The sequence below is a fragment of the Ahaetulla prasina genome, chromosome 2, assembly GCF_028640845.1.
Source record: "Ahaetulla prasina isolate Xishuangbanna chromosome 2, ASM2864084v1, whole genome shotgun sequence".
Lineage (NCBI taxonomy): Eukaryota > Metazoa > Chordata > Lepidosauria > Squamata > Colubridae > Ahaetulla > Ahaetulla prasina.
The window spans coordinates 203082331-203104972 of NC_080540.1; the positions used below are offsets into that span (position 1 = coordinate 203082331).

At 39.0% G+C, this 22642-nt stretch overlaps 1 protein-coding gene across 1 annotated transcript in view; it reads right to left on the reverse strand.

Moving 5' to 3' along the window:
- LOC131191388 (neuronal acetylcholine receptor subunit alpha-7-like) overlaps positions 1-22642 on the reverse strand; it is a 105491-nt gene that overhangs the window by 63692 nt on the left and 19157 nt on the right. The window contains exon 2 of the mRNA XM_058169465.1: positions 13262-13401. Coding sequence (XP_058025448.1) covers positions 13262-13401 — 140 coding nt within the window. The remainder of the gene's footprint in view (positions 1-13261; positions 13402-22642) is intronic.

A 22642-nucleotide genomic window follows, 5' to 3' on the forward strand; every position in this document is an offset into this window, starting at 1 on the left:
TAAGAGAAATATTTTTATGTACAGAATAAATCATTTAATTTTTATATAGGCATATTTATTTCTCCTAGTAGTTTCTTTAAAAATGCGGAAGTTTCATAATACAAAAGAAAGTTGTGGGATGAGGACAAAGTCTGTATCTATTTAAAGCTGCCAATATTTCAGGCATCTCAATCAATCCAGTTCCTTCTCTGAAAAAAGAATTGCTTGCAATAAGCAGGAAGCATTTCAAGAAACTAAAGAAGTGCTTTGATTTATCTACCATTTGAAATCCTTAATACCACTGAATGTTGTAGTATAACTATTGGAAATCAAACAGAACAAACATCTCCTGGAAGAATTCTGATGAAACCATTAATTTTGCATTAAAAATGTAGATCATATTTTTTAAAAAACACATCATCTTTAAACAGGTTTAACTCTGTAATCAATTGCACTGAAGGACATGATTAAATCCATTTATGCATACAACTTCAGGCAAAGGCGGTAATTTTTCACTTTGAAAATTGATAGTCGGCACATGAAAACTGTCAACTTGCTTGTTTTTTAAGCCAACCAGTAAATCATTGGCTATCTTCTCTGATCTTCAGACATTGCAATCTAGGCATTTATGTATTTTTTTTTTTCCTAGAGAGGGTTTTTTTCTTCTTTCCAATGCGAAGAAATGTTAGGGGGAAATTATGTAAAATAGCTCAAGACTCTGATCTCTGTTTTCAGGACTGTTTTTGTGTCAACAGAACATCTCTGAGAAAATTTATCAGGATGGAACTCAATTTGCTGAAATGGGAGAAGCCAGAAAAATAAAAATCAAGTTTGAAAATGGCCTAGATCTGGCTGAGGGCTAGAGAAAACATTTTTTAAAAAAAACTAAAACCAAAACCAAACCAAACAATGCATTTTCATGAGAGAGACAGGTGGTCAGTGTTGTGGTCCGACAGAAGCCTGTGGAGCTGGCAACAGAGTTGGATAGTGATGAGGCTGAGGAAGAACATGGGCCAGTCCTGGAGGCTGGGGAAGGCCCGGATGAGGGCTCTGCATCAGAGGCAGAGGTGGGGCCAGGGCCATCTGGGAGTGATGTGCAGACTCCGGAGCCTCCAAAGGCTGACAGTAGTGAGGCAGAAGAACAGAAGGAGCCTATTCCTGATGCACGCATGAGAAGAGCTGCCAGAAGGCAAGAGCAGCTAAAGCAAAGAAAACAACTCGGGAGTAGGGCCAAGAGATGATTTGCCCCTTCCATAAGGCTTAAAAGAGCAGCAACGGTGTTTGGGCTCTTTGCCGGAAAACAATGTTGATAGACTTGCTCCTTGTCTTGCTGCATTTATTTCTTGTCGGCATCTTCTGCTTTTGAACTTTTGGCAAGAAAAGCCTTTGGCAGTTTGCCTAATCAGACCAAGGTTGGTGATAAGACTGAAGAATTGTGTTATGAAGAATTTGCTTTGATTTAGTTTGGATGATGCTGAGAATTAGTTAATTCTCAGCTGTTCTAATAAAGTCTGTTTGTTTTTGAACTGATTGCGTTTATTACTACCTACTTGGGCCTGGGTCACAACAGTCAGCAACTCAGGATACTGTTAAAATGCTCCATTTTAAGTCCCACACATTTCTCCATCCACACTCCAAAACGGAGGTATGCAGCCTGCCCCATGTTTCCCATTTAATAACTTTTATTGTTTTAAATATATATATAAAATTCAAAGAAAAATTAAAAAAATATTTTGAGTTTATGTTTGAAGTAGAGCATTTCTTTCATGTGTGGCTCCATACATGAATTCATCAAATGTGAAGTCTTTGGCTAAGGTAGGATATGTTTCTAGCTGCTTCAGACTGTGATGATTGTCAAGTTATTAGTTAAGCTTTTGATGAGGCTGGGAGTGATGGGAAGAGAAAGAGCAAAGAAGTTGATTAACTTTGGAGGTCAAACAACAACTCAATAAAAGTGGATTACTCTTGTAGTCAATGGCACAATACACAGAGTAGTAAAAGAACTTTGGATGATGAATTAATATTAACAATATTAACACTGTTTAATATTTGTTGTCTAATGCCAATGGATGATTAAGATTTTGCACACTTCACGTTGCTAGGAATATCGCTTTGTTTATTTATGTACATTTTATGGTTGAAAAAAATAAAATATTCAGGTCCGGAGCTGCATTTTTACTGAAATAGGTTCATTAATGTGTGATTCCCAGGAGAAAAATAATCCTAAGGCTTCCTTAGAAATGAATCGGACTACGAGTATCTGTTTCTAATCATAATGATACCAAAACGATGAAGTCTGTAATCTATAACATTTCATAAAAGAATGTACAGGAGTGAATTTGCATGAATAATTTTGGTTTGACCCTCAAACTTCAAATTTGATGCCTATGAATTTTTCACTAAGACTGAAGTACTTTGCATTGAATTAATACTGTCTGAGATCGAAGATTAAAGTCCATTTAAAACACTGGCCCTACAAGAAACCCCGGTTTCTTGAAAGTTAATAAAAAATAAACATCTCTATGGTGGTGATAAATTATTTATAAGTTTCCTAAGAAGTGTCTTTGAGAGGGGAAGCTGAGAAAATTGCCTCAATTTTCCCTTTAAATTAGTGACGATTTTCAATTCATTCTAAATTGCTGCAAAGTAATTTATCATGTTCATGTAAATTTTTTATATACTTTAGGGGGCAACATTGGAAAAATGTGCTCCTTGGGCAAATGTTACCGATTCTAATTTAAGACATAATCCTGTGTTCTACTGAAGGTTCTTCTCCACATTATCTTCCTAATGAGACTTTACATCTTGAATATCCTGTCTGCCCATAAGACAGTCAGTAAAAGTAAAGCTAACTTAAAGAGCCGTGGGGGCGCATCGGCTAGAATGCAGTACTGCAGCTATTTCTTCTGACTGACAGCTGCCTGCAATTTGGCAGTTCGAATTTCACCAGTCTCAAGGTTGACTCAGCCTTCCAACCTTCCAAGGTCGGTAAAATGAGGAGCCAGATTGTTGGGGCAATATGCTGACTCTGTAAACCACTTAGAGAGGGCTATGTGAAGCGGTATATAAGTCTAAATGCTATTGCTATTTCAAACTGTAGGAAGTTAGCACACACCCCTCTCCTAGAAGAATGAAATATTCTAGGAAATATTAAAAAGGCAGAATATTATACCTTCTCTGGATGAGAAAAGGAGAAACATGCTCTTGGAAAGCAGCCCCCAACTTTGTTAATAGCCCCAGTAAGACTGGTGCCAACCTATCTACAAGACAAAATACTGGGCCATCTTATCTACAAAAGACCTTCAGATCCAGGGTGAGGGTGAACTAGCCCTCACTCAAGATCCAAACCAGAACAAAGCCATTAAGCCATAATAGGAATTGTCCAAAGCCCCTTCATTATGTCACCCAGCAAGATTCAACCAAGCCTGGGACTCAAGACAACCTACAAAGTTACCCCTGCATGGTGCTGTAGGAAGTTAGCACCCACCCCTCAACTGGGAAAATGAAATATTCTAGGAAATATTAAAAAGGAAGAATATTATATTTTCCCTAAAGAAGAAACTGTTTCTAAAGACAAACTCGGAGCCTCAGCTCCCTGCCCCACCCCCAAGCAGATAGTTTGGCGCCAACCTATCTACAAGACAAAGATTGGGCCAGCTTATCTACAACACAAAAGACATGGCTCTCAGGACATGATAGGATTAGCCCTCTACCCATCTAGCAACAGAACTCACCACATGGCACCTGGGGAGATTACATCACCCAGCAAGATTCAACCAAGCTTGGGATGCAAGACACCACAAAGTTACCCCTGCATGGCCCCATGGGAGTCTAAATGTTATGGACCACTAACACAAATCCAGAGCACCACTTGCTGAAGCACCTGGACTCCCAGTGACGGGATGGGGTCCTTCAGGCACTCCCCCCCCCTCTCTCTCCCTCTCCCTTTCTCTTTTTCTCCCTCCCCTCCCCCCTCCTCCCCTCTTCCCCATGTGCTCAACTGCCCAGGACCTCAAACCATGTGGTCCTGTTCATCATTAAAACCATCCTTCCAAGCAGTCTCCATGTTTCCAGTGTCTTTCTCCCCACTTGGAACTGAACCGAGATGGGCATTTTTTCCAACAAAACTTTGTCCATGCTCTCATTCTGGCTAACAGTGATCAAATACTGCCGCACATGAACACATTTGAACATTTGAAAGAAAAAAGCTCTTTGGTCAAGATAAAATGTAAGTAAATGGTTGTTGCAAAAAACCCCACAGGGGCTAAATACACCTTCCAAAGCTAACAAAAAACTGTCCACAGTGAGAGATAAAGACTGCAGTAAAGTTTGATTGACTTACAGATTGACAGGCTATTAATTTTAAATGTTCAAGACGTGGCAAGCAGGATGAAGATGATAAAGATATGGCAAGTATCAGAGCTCTCGCTTTCTGTTAGAATTTCAGTACTGTAATTCTGATCACTTCCCTGCTTTCCTTGTCCTGTAGTAAAAAAAATTGTCTAGAGTTGTTTCTGTAGAATTGCTTTTCATCTTGAGTTATCATTTCCTCCTCATTTAGGCCTCATAGAAAGCTAACTTTTTAGCTTGTTGCATTTCAAGTGTTCTATCATTGTCTCATTTTTTTTACCAAGTCTCATTTGTAATTATTGTTTTTTTTAATTGCATTTGCATAAAATTGCAGCAGAAGAAATTGGCCAAGCTCTACTGAAGATATCAAAGCCTTCAACATCAGCTTCCTCCACACAGCTTTTGCATAGAAGAAATTATTTGTCATTAGTGTGATTAGCCCTCAGTTAGGTTTTGTCTCCCATGCTTAAGGGTGGCTCAGGGGCTAGGACGTTGAGCTTGTTGATCGAAAGGTCAGCAGCTTGGCGGTTCTAATCCCTAGTGCTGCCGTGTAACAGGGTGAGCTCCCGTTACTTGTCCCAGCTTCTGCCAACCTAGCAGTTTCGAAAGCACGTAAAAATGCAAGTAGAAAAAATAGGGACTACCTTTGGTGGGAAGGTAACAGCGTTCCATGCGCCTTTGGCGTTGAGTCATGCTGGCCACATGACCGCGGAGATGTCTTCGGACAGCGCTGGCTCTTCGGCTTTGAAAGAGAGATGAGCACCGCCCCCTAGAGTCGGCAACGACTAGCACGTATGTGCGAGGGGAACCTTTACCTTTACCTCCCATGCTTTTTTTTTTTTTTTGGTTATTCATGTTCTCCCTCTCAAAAAGAGAACAGGAACTGACAAATTAAGGAACAATTTATCTGTGCATTAGTGGAAGCCATGGAGAGAATTCATTTAATTAAATTTGCAAGTGATCTTCCCAAAGCAGAATTTATTTTAGATTACAGAAGAGCAAACTATCAAGTTTCACTCAAGTCTTATTTTATTAAAAACTTCTGACTTGTCAGACTTTCCAAACCAATTTAAAATGTTCCAAAAAAGTCATTTAATTTGTCTGTGCTTTCTCCTAATACACATATTTTTGCGCACATGTGATAGTATTCAAAATTCTGCAAATGATTGTCCCATATTGTACAGTGTTTTTATGCATTCTTCATTTGCCAGGACTTTTTGGTGCATACTCTTTCCTATTATGTATATCCTTGGTCATATTTTAAAAATTTTGAATTTTATCTCAAAATTCTGAAAAACATTCTCTTTGCCATACATTGGATTCAATATTGCCTATAGAACACAAGCTTCTTTTTGAATATGGACAGAAAAAGTTTTATCATCTATTGTATATCTACATTTTAAATCTCAGCCATCTAGAAGAAGAATTTGACAGATAGTATCACATTATAGTAAATAATGTAAATTCTTCTAACTGAAATTAAATTCCATCGGGTTTGAGGAAAACATAAATAAGTTCCATATTTCTCTTCTCAGGAATAGAAAATACTTAAATTACATTAGAAATTTAAACTGGCTTAGGAGGGACTACCAATACAAAACATATATAAAATGCATTATTCTGAAGATTTCTTTAGAAATTGTAATAGTATCAGTTTTCTCAGAGATCAAGGAATATATTTGATATTAAATACACCAACAAAATATGCTTTCCAATTGCTTTGTATGACCTGTCTTTGATATATATTTCAAATCTATTTTCAAAGGTTTTTATCTGCCTTGCAGAAATCACTAGGTAAAAAAATAATAATCCCATTCGCAGTAAATAAAAGGTTTGCAGACATAGGCACAGAGAGTAACCCAAATAAATCAAGGTTCAAAGCACATTTCTGTACTGAAATCTTGAGCTATCTCTTAGTAATTTTTCAATCATGGAAAGAAAAGAAACATATGTCTGTCTTTATATGATGGAATTTAAAGTAAGTTTTTCCAATTTCTAGCTGCTGAGGAATTGGCTATAGGGAGCTTGTCAGAGATCAAATCTGTATTCTTTACGTATGAAACAGTCTGGTCTCACTTGAAATTGATCAGCAGATTGCTTTCCAAAATGTAGATAATAGGGCTGAGCAATACTTTAGATTCAAAGACAAAAAGGTGCTTTGGAGGTTCTGAGGGTACATACAGTACTGTATGTCCTTCAATCTGCCACCAGATCATCTTTTCCCAACCTCAGCCTGGGAAAAGATGAAGTTACTGTAAGGAATCCCAGAAAAATGTTTTTTGCGTGGCTTCCCAAATTCTAAAGTAACTTTTTGCTTTTGCTTCTGAATCCACCACACTTTAAGAAGGAGCCACCTAAAAATGTCCCTAAAGAGAGATTGCATCACAGTAGCCAAGGACACATTTTGCACGCAGACTGCCTCAGCTTTAATTCCCAGCATCTTCAATTAAAACGATCCAATTGGCAGAAGATGGGAAAGATTAGAAACATTGCTAGAAATATGCGCTTGAACTTGTACATTGGCTTGGCTTTTAACACCAAGCAAGAACTTTTCACTGGAGCCATGGCCTGAGATGAAATGGACTAACACTTTCCTACTTTTACTCCAGCAGTATCCCTAAGCCCAAACTCTTTGTATACTTCCCTTAGAAATGAATAGGCACCATTGCCTAAAGGAAAGCCTAAATTTTCAAGAACAATGTTCTACAAAATAAGGTCACCCATCAGTCCTGGATGATTTCCCAGGCTATAAAATATTTCCTACAAACTATGGCCCAGAATGATAGGCATTTTTTGTTTATGATAATAATAAAAAGGAGTCCCTGAGGATTTTACTTAGTTAGTCATTGCCGACTACATGAGGCAGTGTTCATCTCCGTTTCAAGGCCATTGAGCCAGTGGCTGTTCGAAGACATTTCTATGGTCATGTGGCCAGCATGACATCATGGAGTACGCTTCCCTTCCAACTGAAAGGGTACCTATTTATCTACTTGCATTTGCATGCTTTTGAACTGCTAGGTGGGCAAGAGCTGGGGCGAGGATAGGAACTCACACTGTCTCATGGCACTCGGGTCTTGAACCTGGATTGCCTGATTTCCACCCAACAAGCCCAGTGTCTTAACCGCTGAGACACCATATTACCCCATTACTAATAACAATAGTAGTAACAAAATCAAAAAAGTCAGACTGTTGCATTATTTCAGAATTAAGCAACAATCTGTAACATTAGTGAAAATACCTAATAGTACAGTGGACCAAAATAAGAATAGTTCTCATTTTATAATCCTTTCTCACTGCATATTTTTGCTAATTACATTGCTTATTAACTTCATATAACCATCCCATTTACAGCTAAGCAGTCTAAACAATTGGAAAGGAAGCAATGAACACCACCTAATATTACAGCTTCGCAGAAACCTATGGGAACAGCATCTAATGAATCATTTATAAAGAACACATGCCTCATAATTTATTTCAATATACAAGATGCTTCTGCCTAAAATTGTAAAAAGGTTCATAATTAATCAACAAATTACTTGTGAAACATCAGGGATATCTGCTCATTTCAAAGTTCAGGATTCCAAAGCAATAAAGCCATTTGTTAAGATTCCGGAAAACACCTAATATAAGTCCCTTTGGTCCTGAGTTACAATTCAGGCAGATAGTCATTTGCTATGGAAATCAGGTAATCAGATCAATTACTTTCAAAAAGAGGATTAGGAGCTGATGAGTGTCCATCTAGATCTAATATGCCTAGCAGTTAAAAGGATGCACTGCTTTTGTTTTTGATCTTCACAGAGCCCTTCAAGACTGGGTGTTTCTCTTTCAAATGAGGTGGCCTGGAATGATATGTACCAACTCATCTGAGTATCAACTCTACAATCCACATTTTGGGTAATAGAATAGAATAGAATAGAATAGAATAGAATAGAATAGAATAGAATAGAATAGAATAGAATAGAATTTTTATTGGCCAAGTGTGATTGGACACAAAAGAAATTTGTCTTGGTGCATATGCTCTCAGTGTACATAAAAGAAAAGATACCTTCATCAAGATACAATACTTACAACACTTACAACACTTAATGAATACAGAACAGAATAATAAATACAGAACAGAGAGAAGGATAAGTATCTGGCTTTTCCTAGAATATCTGATTTTTCATACTATTGACTAAACACTGTGGTATCCAATGAGGAAGGCACAATGACTCTCTTAAATATAACCAGCTTGTTTCTTGTATTGTTAGACAATTTGCCATCATTCTTTGCAGCGATGTGACAGACTTATAGCATCTTTAAAAGCACTTCATGACTTGGGACCGAGTTATCTGAGGGACCAGTTCTTGCTGGGTATATCCACCTGACTGTTGTGTCTTCAGCCCCCAAGCCTGGCCTCCTGGCAGAGAGTGATTCAGAGAGTGAGGGGGAAAAGCTGACAGGGCTTCCCTCTGCAGGACCTTCCTCTCTGGATCCGCTCCAGGTCCCAGAGGCAGGCCAGGTGGAGGAGATGACGAGGCCTCTTTCTCCCGCACCTTCCCCCTCTCAAAACTCAGCTGCTGACAATCAGTCCTGGTTAGATCCCAGGCATCGCAGAAAGGAGAGGCGAGAACAACAAAAGAAGGGGTGGGGCAGGCCTAGAGAGTACTGAGTCACGGAGCCACATCCCACAGGGTATAAAAGCAGGAGGAGCTGCTCTGTAGCTTCTTGTGACGGACAAAAACTGACTCTTGGAAACTTTGGCTGCAATAGTTTGAGATTAAGACTTTGGCTTCTGTTTATTTCTGAACTGCAATTACGCTGGTCTAAGGAGATAGGAGAACTTGGCAGGCAATCGCAGGTTCGTTGCCAGAACTGATATCTGTCGTCAGACTAAATTGCTGGCAGACATAGTCAGCTGGCGTGTCTGCTTGGTTGTGGTTGGTGGGGACAGAACACTGACCCACTAGAGCAGGGAGGCAAGGAATGTTGCAGGTGCCATCCCCTAAGGAGGTACATTGGGTAGGACCCAGAAGAACGGCCTTTTCCATGGTGGTTCCCTTCTATGGAACAGCATCCCTGCAGAAATGAAACCAGCCCCCACTTTGACACTGTTCTGTAAGGCACAGAAGATTTGGTTCAGCCAACGAGCCTGGGGAACTCAGAGTGAGATGGAGCTCATCAAGTGGCTCATTTGACTCTGTGTTGTCACTGGGGGAGGGGATTATTGGTTTTTATTGGTTTTTAAAATTATTTTTATATTGGGTTTTTACTCTTTATGAGTTTGTAAAGATGCACACTTGGGATCCAAGTCCAAATCAAACAACATTCAACAAGCTGTTTTTATACCACAAAACCACAGATACACATCAGTATTTCTTGATATGTCATCATTTGTTCCTGATTCAGTGAAGACTTGCGCAGTTTAGGCCAGGGATCACCAATCTTTCGGACCTCAGGGACCACTAAATTCATAATTTTAAATCCTGTGGACCATTAATATGATCTGCCTAATGACAGGCTGGGTGGGCATGGCCAACTCCTCACCTCCCCACCCGGGCTCTTTAGGGCCCTAACAGGAAGCAGTTGTTGGAGCTAAGCAGCCACCACGAGAAAGAATTGGCAAAACAGCTCAGTTCAAATTGGATCTGACCGAGAAGGAGGCTCAGAAGAAGCACCTCACTGAGGACTACGAGCATAGGCTTTCTAAGCAGAGGGAAGACCTGCAGGAGTGCAACGCCAGGTACCAGTGCTTGGAGGCTCAGCGGGCTGAGATGGTCAGCCAGTTCCAGGCCATGATGCAGCCCCCCAAGAACAAGGTCCTCTGGCTCTTTGCCACCAGCGGCACTTCCCTCCAGCCTTCGCCCAAAACCCCGCACCAGGAGGCCAAAGCAGGCCCCAAGTTGGAATTTCTGCCTCCCTCCAACCCACACAAAAAGACCTTGAAGGGGGAGACTCTGCAGCAACACAAACGTTCATTGCACACATCCGTCCCAGGGGCTGTAGTTTGAGGACCTCTGATTTAGTGCAATATTAAAAATGCAAATAATTTGGTGACCACTGGTTTAGGCTAGTATGTGGGGTATACTTAACTAGCTAAGCTCTCCATCTCTTGGTGTGTGTTTTTAACATGCTAACAATGATGTTTTCACCTCCTCCACACCTTTGCCTGGACTTTCATGAGCACAGCTTAATCTAAATGCCACATTGTCTTTCTTATTTCTTGCAAAATTCTTCAGCACATTGTAAAGCCGCCGGTCTGCCAGATAGATTAACATTTCCTATAACTGAAGTGTTTGTAGTTAGCCTCTTTAGCTTCTTTTGATAAGTGTCAAAGTAAGTGCTAGCTAACTGCTGATTCCAGCATATCAAGCAAAAAGCAAAGACAACGTTATTAAGATGGAGTAGCTCTGGATGAAGCTAATTCATGGCTCACTTGCAAAAGCTCCTTAACAAGTTGCTAATAAGTTAATAGGCCAGGCCCTCAGGCTCTCAACTCCACACAGACTTGTAGTTAAATCAACAAAATGAACCTTAACCAAAAGCTTCAAAATCTATTTTAATCATTCTGCCCCTACCTGCAAAAGTAAGCACATTGTAAGAAAGGAGCAGTATAATGCATGTCAAGAAAGACCCTTTAAGCTCTCAGATCAGTAGGTGCTTCCTTATTCTTGACCCATTTTAGAGGTGTGCAGACCTCTATTAGGGGCGTGCAAAATATTGATTCAAACTCTATTAAAATGCAGGACACCACATTTCAAGCATGAAACAGCTGTTTTAAGTCAAAAAGAAAGGATGATTCAAACATGAGCGCTTTCCAAATACTGAAACATTTTAGATATTGTGACCCTCCATATTCCTTTGACTTTTTTTGACAAGATGGAGTCAGGAAGCAGAACTGCCACAAACTCACTGAAATTCCATACTTTCAATTGTGATGGGTAAATTGGTAAAATCATCTAACAAAATAATGCAGATGTAATTTCTTACAGATAGGCTTTTTAATGGAAGCACCAACATACAAACAAATATAAAAGCTACTTTCCAAGCATGCTCATAAATTCCATTACGAGTATAGAACAGGAAAAGACATTTCCTCTTCTATGCTCGTTTTCACATTGTGCAACTTCCATCACCCTAGGTTGCCTTAGCATGGGTGAGAGTGATGTGTCTAACAATAATTGAAAGTAACACTTGTGCAACAATATCTGAAAGCAAGAAATTCATTGCCCCTGCTTCACAATCTAAGAAAAACATGAAAAAAAATATTAATCTCATTGAACATGACTGGCATCACAGAAAATATGAAAAGAATTTTGAACCCATTTAGGTCTCAATGGAAGGATTTCCCCTTCTCTTTTCTACTACTAAGGAAGAAAGACATTATTTGCCATTCTTTAAATTTACTACAATGGTATATAGAGGATACAAATTTGCTGCGGAATACCTTTTCTGGAAAATGTCCTGAAACAGATTTATGCAGATGAACCAGTATTGGAATAATATTCTATTGCAATCTTATTAAATTACAAGTTCGTTAGTTTAATGTTTGTTCAAGATATAGGATAATGTAAAATAAAATAAATATACAGATAATAAGCCCTCCTGAACATAATCAATATAAGCTTCTTATTTATTTTATTTTATTTATTAAATTTTTATACCGGCCTTCTCCCGAAGGACTCAGGAAATCTTGTTTCGCTAATTTAGATTTTTCTGAAAGTGTGATCAAAAAGGCAGGCAGAGGAAATTTAATATAAATTGCAATTTACTGTTTCAAAAGATCATTGCCAAAATCCCTCACTGGAAATAAATAAGCAAATAAATAAGCATGGGATAAGGAGATATGCTCTTGTGAATTGGTAGTTAGCTAAAGAACAGGAAATGAAAAATAGGAACAGATGAACAATTTTACCCAGGAAAGACATGAAAATGTTGTCTTTCTATATGACAGGTTTTAATCTGTCTATAAATAATCAAGAATGACTAGTAAGCTGGGCACATTTGCTGGTAATACCACATCTTTCAAGGTATTAAAATAAGAAGGGATTTTGTATAGTCTAGATATCTCCAAAGTAGGCAAGTGGGGTTCAGAATGACAAATGCTTTTCTATGCAACGCTGGCCCAAAAACTATACATCAAAGTTCACATATACTGTACTTTAATGGGATCTGAGCTGGCAGCAATTAATTAGAAAAAGGATCTTGGAGTTATCATAGACAGCTCAATGAAAATTCAATCCTTGTGTGTGGCCGCTATAAAAAGGTAAGTCCCATGCTACAATCATTAATAATAAAAATGGCAATTAAAACAACCAATATCATGTTGTAGAAATCAATGGTGTTACTTTAGTTGAAATACTGTGTCAGTTCTTGGCCACCATGCGTCAAAGACTGCATTGTACACTTGGAAAGGCAACAAAACATGCAAGTAAAATTATGAGGAAGGTAGAATAAATCCTGTGAAATCCTTTTTTATGAAAAAAAAGACTACAACTGTCTTTTTAGCTTCAGTCTTAAAGCAGATAAAGGGAGAGCTGATAAAAGATATAAAAATACATGCCCAGAATGGGAAATGTAGCTAGAGAATCCTTCGCCCTCTCACATCATATACTCAATCACTGAAACTAAATAGAGATTCCAAATGGATAAAAGAAAGTAATTCTTTAAGGAACAGATAGTTACATGGTACAATTTGCTACCATCAGATATGGTAACAGCTTCCAATTTGGATGTTTTTAAAAGGAGGACCAGACAAATTTATCAAAGATTGGGCTATCAATCACTATTATTTTGATCGCAATTTTGGATATTTGCTTTCATGGTTACCATGCCTTGAAAATAGAGTAGGCTGGAATGCTCTATCAAATTCTTAGATTTTTAGGTACATGATTGCTTTAAAAGGTATTTGTCATTGGTTCAGGAACAGGGAGCTGGATTGTAGTTAACTTACCACATCAATTATCTGCAGCAATGAAAGTTGAAGTTCTACCACAAGAGGTTGTGAATCGTTCACAACAGGCCGTTCCAATCGGTTGTAATTTTTCAGTAGTTCTCGATACAGCCGTCTTTGGTTTTCACCTTGCTGAGAGACTAGAAGAAGAAAAAGATTTGCTTTAGGCAACTGTTCTTTCTCTTTTAGATTCTCTTTCTCATTATATTAGAAATATGATTGCCTAAGTTGCTTTCTTCGGATGAAAGTTTCCAGCTCAATGGTACACACATAGTCCTCGTGTGTACCATTCAAAGTCACTACAGCATCAAAAAAGTGACTTATGACCATTTTTCACACTTATGACCATTACAGCATCCCCATGAGCATGTAATCAAAATTTAGATGCTTGGCAACAGACTCGTATTTATGACGCTTGCAGGGCCTGGGGTCATGTGATCAGCTTTTGCAACTTTCCGATCAGCAAAGTCAATGGGTTGTGGTTGTAACTCAAGGACTACTTGTATTCTGCTACAAAATGCCTCTGATTCAATAGCCAGGATCTCAAGGCAAGACTTGAAGCCTGGCACTGTGGAGACCAACTCATTGAGCTAAATGGAACAATATTCCAACTTGTCATCAAGTCAGATTCTTATGTTGCTAACTTCTTATACACTAACCTGTTCTCCTTAGGCAGGTTGGTAGGGTGCAAAATTAATAAGCAATTAATGCTTATTCTTTAAAAACTGATCTAAAGATTCCTGCCTTAATCCTTGAAAACCCCTCTCTATTTGTGATGATTCTAAATTAAAATTAAAAATATTATGGGTCCTTAAATACTTTGTTTTCCTAGAAGTCCATTAGCTTAAACCATACAATGTGTACTCGGCTATAGGAAAGACATTCGTGGTACCTTTTTTTGCTTCTAAACAAATAAACGTATTATTGTATTTTATTGATGTCCAGTATAATTTAACAATTGCAAAGATTTATTGAGTCATTTTCTATGAAGCTGCACTTTTAACAAAAACTTTTCCTTGGGAATGAAAAATTAGGCTAATATTCTTCCAGTTACTGTGGCTTGCATCAATTTGGATTCCCTTGGTATGTCTTGGTATAACTCACAGAATATGTCATTCATTCACTCTCATGAGAGAAATAACTGTTATTCTACCTATCATTTTTAGCATAACAAATAGAGTTTCTAACCATATGTTTGTATGCAGTTTTTTTAAAAAATTATGCAAATGTTTATGCAAGCAAATCTCTTGGGTTCCTAACAAATCACCCAAGCAGCTGTGAGTGTTGTGCATGGTTGGTTTATCTAATAAAGCTCTATGTTGTTTCCTTTGTGTTTGCCCCAGGACAAAAATAAATGCAGAAGTAGTCACAACAAAAGTCAACGTAAAAGTACCGAGGAAGCAACTGTAAAATTGGAAATGTAAAAATATAATGCATACCTACTCACATACAAATACATATCAACAGCACCTCCACATCACATGAACAAAATTCAGGACCACTTGGGGCCATCCACACTTATGACTAACTCTTGGCTACCCTCCCACTCATTGCCACCAGCTGCCCTGCTGCCCTGCCCTGCCCACCTTTCACGCCATTATTGTACCAGCTGAGGCCTTTTTTCATGTTTTCTCCTTTCTCACTGTTGCATTCAGGTCTTCTCCCCCCCCCACACACTTTTCACAAAAGAAGTCCAGCACATGAAAGAAGATCCTGGCTATACCAATGCAAAAGAAGGACCCAATGTAAGAAACTTGGCATGTGAAAGAAGAGCTAAGCTGTGCCAACGCAAAAGAAGGCCCCTTCCAGCCAGGTCCTTATTTGGCACTGGTACAATTGTGGCCTTCTTTTACATGCCAGATTTCTTTAGTGAAGGAAGCCCTGGATAGGGCATATCCAGAGGCCCTGATTGGCATGTGAACAAAGGTCCTGGCTGGTGCATACAAAGAGGCCCTACTGGCACACAAATGAAGACCCTGACCAGGCACAAGAAAAGTCCCAGCTGCACCAGGATGAAAGAAGGTGGTATGAAAAGAAGACAGGGCAAGAATAATATGCCATGTGGCGCAGCAGGCATGACAGCACAGGCCAGGGCTGTGGGGGGGGGCGGGGGGGCAGCTGGTGGCAAGGAGCGGGTGTGTGGCTAAAAAGAGGAGGGATATAGGGAGATAGGCAGGTGGAAGGAGGGAGTTCAAAAGGAGACAGTGGAGGCAGTCCCTTAACTTACTGAGGCTCAGGGCTGGGATGGATGGACCAAGCTGGCAGGGTATAGCTTGAATTGGGATGGTTCTTCACCTAATTGGTTAATGACAGCAATGGAGACTGACAGGATTTCTATCACGAAACAATTAACTGCATCACTTAGTGACAGAAACTCTGTTCTGAATTACCATTATTAACCGAAGACTACCTATAGTAATGAATGAATGAATAAATGACCTACAGTCTGGGCCACTTGTTCAAAAGAATTATCAAGGCCTGAAAGAAATATTCTGTTATTTTCATTAGTTCACATGTTTCTTTTTTTAAAAAAAAAATCACGATTTGTGTAAAATAAAAAATACCAGGTAGGTAATAGGTAATTATTGGAAAAGAACTGCATATTTCTTCCATGTAAATATGCATAGTATTACAATGTCATAATGCAACAAACCACATGTGTAAACTGTTCTCTGATACTTTTCCCTGAAGTAGCCTCATACATACTGGAACTGAACACACTCAAAACCGTAGAAATGGTGGTAGACTTTAGGAGAAACCCTTCCATACTTCCATCTCTCACAATACTAGACAACACAGTATCAACAGTAGAAACCTTTAAATTTCTAGGTTCTATCATATCGCAAGATCTAAAATGGACAGCTAACATCAAAAACATCATCAAAAAAGGACAACAAAGAATGTTCTTTCTGCGCCAACTCAGTAAGCTCAAACTGCCCAAGGAGCTACTGATTCAGTTCTACAGAGGAATTATTGAGTCTGTCATTTGCACCTCTATAACTGTCTGGTTCGGTTCTGCAACCCAACAAGAAAGACACAGACTTCAGAGGATAATTAGAACTGCAGAAAAAATAATTGCTATCAACCTGCCTTCCATTGAGGACCTGTATACCGCACGAATCAAGAAGAGGGCCGTGAAAATATTTACAGATCCCTCACATCCAGGACATAAACTGTTTCAACTCCTACTCTCAAAACAACGCTATAGAGCACTGCACACCAGAACAACTAGACACAAGGAGAAGGCCTTTTTCCCGAAGGCCATCACTCTGCTAAACAATTAATTCCCTCAACACTGTCAAACTATTTACTAAATCTGCACTACTATTAATCTTCTCATCGTTCCTATCACCCATCTCTTTCCACTTATGACTGTATGACTGCAACTTTGTTGCTGGCAATCCTTATGATTTATATTGATATATTGACCATCATTTGTATTGTAAATGTTGTACCTTGATGAACGTATCTTTTCTTTTATGTACACTGAGAGCATATGCACCAAGACAAATTCCTTGTGTGTCCAATCACACTTGGCCAATAAAAATTCTATTCTATTCTATTCTATTCTATTCTATTCTATTCTATTCTATTGATACCCCGATGAACAAGTTATGAACAATGGCAAGTTACAAGCCAAAGCAGCCTTACTGAAATGCAGGATATGTCATTGTTTTGGCAGATTCAGGTAGCTGCAAGGCATGCAGCTTACTTGGTGCATTTTGCAATTCCAAGAATGTAAAACTTACTACCACCATATGTTATTTATTCCCCACAGGTATAGATATGTCCCATCTGCTTTTCTTTGGTATAGTGCATTGTGATATTTGTCTACAGCTGCAAGCATGTGATAAATATCCTTAGATCTAAAGATTCTTTTAACTGTACAGTAAACAGAAAAGGGTGAAGTATGAATAATACTTTTCTGAAAAGATAAAATTATGGGTATCATTTCTCCATACCTCTCCATGGGGTTTTGCTTTGTATTTTAATATTTTTCATCTTGAGTTAGAGCTGACTTTCATCTAGATTACACAGAGTAGGTGGTCTCTTTTGAGTTGAGCTAAATTCCTGGTGACTTTAAAAGATGGATCCATGTTGTTTTCTTGGCAGCAGATGGAAGCACTATGTCTTAACTTTTTTAAGGATGATTTTTCAACTTCCCCTGTGATTCTGCCCTACAGTTGTGTTATTCTCCCATCCAAATACGTGCCAGACCCAGTCATGCTTAGATTCTGAGACCAACTGAGGTTAAATCAATCTATTTTCATCCAAACCTGTCACTTGGTTTACTCTAGACTTCAGATCTCAGAATTGGTTAGTTGGGGGGGCATCCAAATTCAATAAATTAATGAATAAATGAATAATTTTTATAATGAGACACTCAAATAGCCTACTGTATCACATAACATTGAAGTTTTATCACAGGGTACCTGAGATGGGTGAGATGGATGCTGTCCTCAATTGCCAATAATTATTTTTGATTTTTTTACTGAATTTTTAACACTGTTAGTCATCTCACTGTTGTGAGATTTTAAATTGAATGAATGAATGAGTGAGAAAGAGAAAGAGAGACAGAGAGGGAGGGAGAGAGGAAAACTAACCCAGCAGAGATCATTTAAAATAATTTTTAAAAGGAGGGCAGCTGCCAAAAAAAGGGGAAAACCCCCTTAGGGCTATTCCTGCATTTATCCACTTTCTGTCTACCCCAATCATTCTGACTTACTACAGGTAGTTATCAACCCTAGCAGACTAAAAAACAGACACCATGCAAATCTAAGCTACTTTTATTACAACAGCTGCAGAATCTTGCAAGCCAGAATGCGTTTCTTTTTCTCCCTGTTTTATCTTCATGAGAACGCGGGGGAGAGTGCTTTCTAAGGCATTTCCTCAAATTATTTTCTTGGCCTGGGCTCATTTTCCATTTATCTTAGTAGCAGATCTTCCTTGTGTCCTTCAAGGCCATCTATCCACTACAAACTCTTTGTGGGCCAGTCAAATCAGTCAGTCCCATTTATATTCTTATTGCCTCCCCATCTCAGCCATAAAACATTAGACCAATCACATATGAGCTGCTAAAGTTTGGGCATTCATTAAGTGGATGCAAAATGTTAATGCTTTTTAAAAGCATTAACGTTTTGCTGTCATATATGGTTCCCTGGAGTTTAGCGGTGTGGTTATGGTAGTCTTATAGGAGAAGTGACAGAGCAGACCAAGAAGGCAGACAATGTGTGTCTACTAGAGTGTGAAGACAAATGCAGGAAGAAGCTGTGAAAAGATATGGCAGAAGTCCAGACATCTGCTGCTGTGTTTGACATTGTCAGTGAGGACAAGTGCAGAAGTGGTATACAATAAAGTAACTTAGAAGGAAAAATAGAAATACATAAATTATATACTAAGGGTAGAAATATTAAGAGAATATACAATATTTATTCTACCAATCCTGAGGCTGATGTTTGTAATTCCCATTAAATAGTTGGGATTTAAATGGAAATATACATAGAAACCATTTTCTGATGCAGAATCAATTATTTCATTATCAATTATTTTTTCACTTAAGGTAATTTAATTTACCTTTCATGAAGACTTTCAATAATGAAGAGATACCCTAGCCAAGGCAAAACCTGAAATATCTTTAACATTTTTAAGACATGAAATGTGTAACACTTCAGCTGGCATGTTGTTTTGTTTTGTTTTGTTTTGTTTTGTTTTGTTTTATTCTGTTTTGTTTCCCCTGAATGCTGAGAACTACAATTTAATGTAAAGGTTGAAAAGCTCCTGTTCAATCCCAGCTGTTTCTTCACAAATTACAGAAGTACTTTGAAGAAATAAAACCATTATCTAGGCTACAATCCTACATATACTTACAGGAAATAAGATGGATGTTGTAAGACTGAAATGAGCTGTAGTTCACAAAAGCTGATGTTGGAAAAGATGCTACCGAAATCCTGATTAATTGCACTGGAAATTAGGATGGTTTTTTCCCCTGCAATCTGATTTTTCTCAAAGTCAGCCTTAACAACATAGAAGAAAGGGGAAAACACAGTACCGTATACTGTAATTAGGTCTGCTACTCATCCACCTGTCTTGTAATTTACAAGCTAGCATTTTTAGATATGTGTACATTTTTTCCAGGATGTAATTCCTTAGATGTTTCCTGAAAGCTAACAACTAAGTGTGTGTGAGAGTGTGAGTCTTTGAGTGTGTGTCTTTGTGTGTAAAGAGAGAGAGAGAGAATATTATATAACAGGTTTGGATTTTTTTAATTGATGTATTTATTTAAATTTATTTCTGTTACCTAAGCCATAAGACACTGGATGGCTTACAATATTTACTTATTATTAAAAAAAAATTATATAGCCTCTCATCTCATGAACAAATGATTCTGGGTGGCTATATAAATTATCTGAAATAAATGAATTATATGGGGTAGAATAGATCCTCCTAAGTTCAGGTAGGATATCCCACGGAAGGTCATAGAGATTAAGAAAGCTAATATCCTTTGGAATTTCCAGATCCAAACAGATAGGCAAGTACTAGCCAATCAAGCAGACATAGTGGTAATAGTCAAGGATTAGAAGACGGCAATGGTGATAGATGTAGTGATGCCAAATTAAAGCAACATCAGGAAGAAGGGGTATCAGATGCTGGAGAAGTACCAGGGCTGAAGGAGGAACTGAAGAGGGTGTGAAAATTAAAGGTCAAAATGATACTAGTGACAGTAAATAGGATCACTTGACAACTAAGTGGAAGGAGATGGTTGATGGGAATGATGAGAAGATTAATAGTAGTGCAGATTTAGTAATAGTTTGACAGTGTTGAGAGGATTATTTGTTTAGCAGAGTGATGGCCTTCGGGTATGCAGTGCTCTGTAGCATCGTTTTGAGGGTAGGAAGTTGAAACAGTTTATATCCAGGATGTGAGGGGTCTGTAAATATTTCCACAGCCCTCTTTTTGACTCATGCAATATACAGGTCCTCAATGGAAGACAGGTTGGTAGCAATTGTTTTTTTCAGCAGTTCTAATTATTCTCTGAAGTCTGTGTCTGTCTTGTTGGGTTGCAGAACCAAACCAGACAGTTATAGAGGTGCAAATGACAGACTCAATAATTCCTCTGTAGAACTGGATCAGCAGCTCCTTGGCCAGCTTGAGCTTTCTGAGTTGATGCAGAAAGAACATTCTTTGTTGTGCTTTTTTGATGACGTTTTTGATGTTAGCTGTCCATTTTAGATCTTGCAATATGGTAGAACCTAGAAATTTGAAGGTCTCTACTGTTGATACTGTGTTGTCCAGTATTGTAAGAGGTGGTGTTGTGGCTCCAGCCCCACCCACCCCCGGGCCTGGCCCCCTGCCAGAGAGTGACTCAGAGAGTGAGGGGGAAGGGCCGTCAGGGCTCCCTTCTGCAGGGCCGGCTTCCCTGACTCAGCTCCAGGAGCCAGAGGCAGGCCAGGTGGAAGAGGTGACGAGGCCTCTGTCTCCTGTATCTCCCCTCGCCCAGGAAACGCTTCCAGACCCAGCTGAGGACAATCAGTCCTGGTTAGATCCTAGGTTTCATAGACAAGAGAGGCGGGAACAACAGAAGGAGAAGTGGGGCAAGCCTAGAAAGTGCTGAGTCATGGAGCCACACCCCACAGGGTATAAAAGCAGGAGCGGCTGCTATACTGCTACGTGACGAACAAATCAAACTGCCTAGAGAGAACTTGAGCTGAAGTACTGTTTATTCCTGACTTCCTGGTTGATACCCCGGCATCAAGAAAGATAATAGAAAAACCTTGGCAGACACTCGCTGGGTTTCTGCCAGAGCTGATAGCTGCCGTGGACTCAATTGCTGGTTAATTGAGTCATTTCTTGTGCCTCCCAGACTGAGGTGGGGGGACAGAACATGTGGAAGTATGAAAAGGTTTCTCCTAAAGTCTACCACCATTTCTACGGTTTTGAGTGTGTTCAGTTCCAGATTGTTCCGGTCGCACCATGAGGCTAGTTGTTCAATCTCCTGTCTGTATGCAGATTCATCAATGTCTCGAATGCGACCGATCACTGTTGTGTCATCTGCGAACTTCAGTAGTTTAACGGATGGATCATTACAGATGAAGTCATTGGTATACAGAGAGAAGTGGGGAGAACACACAGCCTTCGGGGGGGGGGCTGTACTAATTGTACAGGTATCTGATGTGATTCTGCTTAGGTTCACCTGTTGCTTCCTGTCTATTAGGAAGCTTATCATCCATTTACAAGCGTGTTCAGGTACCGCTATCTGGTTTAGTTTAGTTAGAAGAATGTCTGGAATGATGGTTTTGAATGCTGAACTAAAGTCTACAAAAAGGACCCTTGCGTAGGTCTTTGGAGATTCAACATGTTGTAGGCTGTAGTGCAGAGCCATATTAAAAGCATCATCTATTGATTTATTTGCTTGGTATACAAATTGCAAAGGGTCTAACAACAGATCCGTGATGATTTTCAAGTGAGACAGCACTAGCCTTTCAAAGGTTTTCATGACTACAGATGTTAGAGCAACTGGTCTGTAGTCATTCAGTTCCTTGATGGTGGGCTTCTTCGGCACTGGGATGATGGTAGAGCGTTTGAAGCAAGAAGGAACATAGCACATCTCTAGTGATTTATTGAAGATACGAGTGAAGATGGGAATCAATTGGTCAGCACAGACTTTTAAGCAAGAAGGAGTTATCTTTATTTATTTATTTATTTAATTTTGTCATAACAATATACACGAGCATAACACAAAAATATTATATAATATATAAACATATATATGAGGAGAAACAAGGAATTATAAGCATAGATATATATATAGGGAAAGAAACAAAAGGACAGGAATGGTAGGCACGTTTGTGCTCTTATGCACGCCCCTTAGAGTCCTCTTAGGAATGGGGTGAGGTCAATAGTGGATAGATTTTGTTTAAAGCTTTTGGGGTTATGAGAAGAGACCACAAAGTCAGGTAATGCATTCCAAGCACAGATAATTCTGTTACAGAAATCATATTTTCTGCAATCCAAACTGGAGCGGTTGACATTAAGTTTAAATCTATTGGTAGCTCTTGTGTTGTTGTAGTTGAAACTGAAGTAGTCGTTGGCAGAAAAGACATTACAACGGATGATTCTATGAGCTAAACCCAGGTCCTGTTGAAGGCGACGGAGTTCCAAGTTTTCTAAACCCAAGATTTCAAGTCTGGTGGCATAAGGTATTTTGTTGTATTCAGAGGAGTGGAGAACTCTTCTTGTAAAATATTTCTGGATACACTCAATTGTATTAATGTCTGAAATGAGGCATGGGTTCCAGACAGGCAAGCTATAATCAAGAATTGGCCTAGCAAATGTTTTATATGCTCTGGTCAGCAGTGTGGTGTTTTTGGAAAAGAAGCTATG